At 66.6% G+C, this 953-nt stretch overlaps 1 protein-coding gene across 1 annotated transcript in view; it reads right to left on the reverse strand.

Annotated features, from left to right (window-relative positions):
* The window catches only part of LOC104508043 (cadherin EGF LAG seven-pass G-type receptor 3-like), a gene marked incomplete at both ends in the record, with an annotated part of 18337 nt that overhangs the window by 395 nt on the left and 16989 nt on the right, over nucleotides 1-953 (reverse strand). Inside the window, 2 exon segments of the mRNA XM_010149514.1 lie at nucleotides 191-327; nucleotides 466-606. Of these exon segments, the coding sequence (XP_010147816.1) occupies nucleotides 191-327; nucleotides 466-606 (278 nt within the window).

The raw sequence follows: 953 nt of genomic DNA on the forward strand, positions 1-953 counted from the left end.
TACCCGAGGGTCGGCCCCCCCAGTGCCGAGTACAGGGGGAGAATCACATCCCTGGACCTGCTGGCCACGCGGTTTTTGATACAAGCCAAGATGCCGTTGGCCTTCTTGGCCACCTGGGCACACTGCTGGAAGGAGCCCTCGGCTCTGCCCGGGCGCCCCCAGCACCCCGGAGCTCCGTACCACTCCCTACCTGAGGTAAGCACGCTGGCTGGAGTGGGTGCGGGCAGAGCGCACGCTGCTCACTGACGAGATGGTGGAGGCCCCCAGGGTGATGCGGATGAGCCCGCTCTCCTCAAACAGCGCCGTGTTGTTGTAGGCGTTGGGGCCCTGGCAAGGCAGGGAGAGGCACGTGCCCTGTCAAGGAGGTGCCCAGGGGATGGCTTTCCCACCCACATCTGCCATCCCCCCGGGAAGCGGGGGAGTCCCGGTCAGCTCCTGTCCCGGGCAGGCAGCCCATCCCCAGACCCCTGGGCTGCTCCTGCTCTCGCCCACCTGCGTGCTCCTCGTGGCCTCCTCGCTCTGCCCCTTCTTGCCAAGGCAGGCCAGCTTCCAGGCCTCCCGCACCTCCTCATTCAGCACGCAGAACAGGACCAGCACAGCCAGGCCCTGTGGGGAGAGATGCCGTGAGAGACAGCCCCTTGCTGCTGGCCGTCCCGCTCGCCCACAGCATCAGATCCCGACAATCCCCGGCTCCCCCAGAGCCCAGCGCGTCGGCCCTGGTGACCACCAGGACAGGGACACGCCAAAGGGCCCCATGGCCCTGATCAGCGCTAAGCCCCAGGGTGGCCATGGGTGAGGAAGGAAAGGGTGGGAATTCCCCCCAGCTGGCAGGGTCCCCTGCAGCAACAGCAGCCACGGTGATGGCTGGAGGTCTGCAGGGTTGATGCCACGGGTCACATCTGGGGTGTTCAACACACCTGTTGCAGGCCACTCTCGCAGCCTGCTCTCTGAGA

The sequence above is a fragment of the Eurypyga helias genome, unplaced genomic scaffold (assembly GCF_000690775.1).
Source record: "Eurypyga helias isolate BGI_N326 unplaced genomic scaffold, ASM69077v1 scaffold33363, whole genome shotgun sequence".
Lineage (NCBI taxonomy): Eukaryota > Metazoa > Chordata > Aves > Eurypygiformes > Eurypygidae > Eurypyga > Eurypyga helias.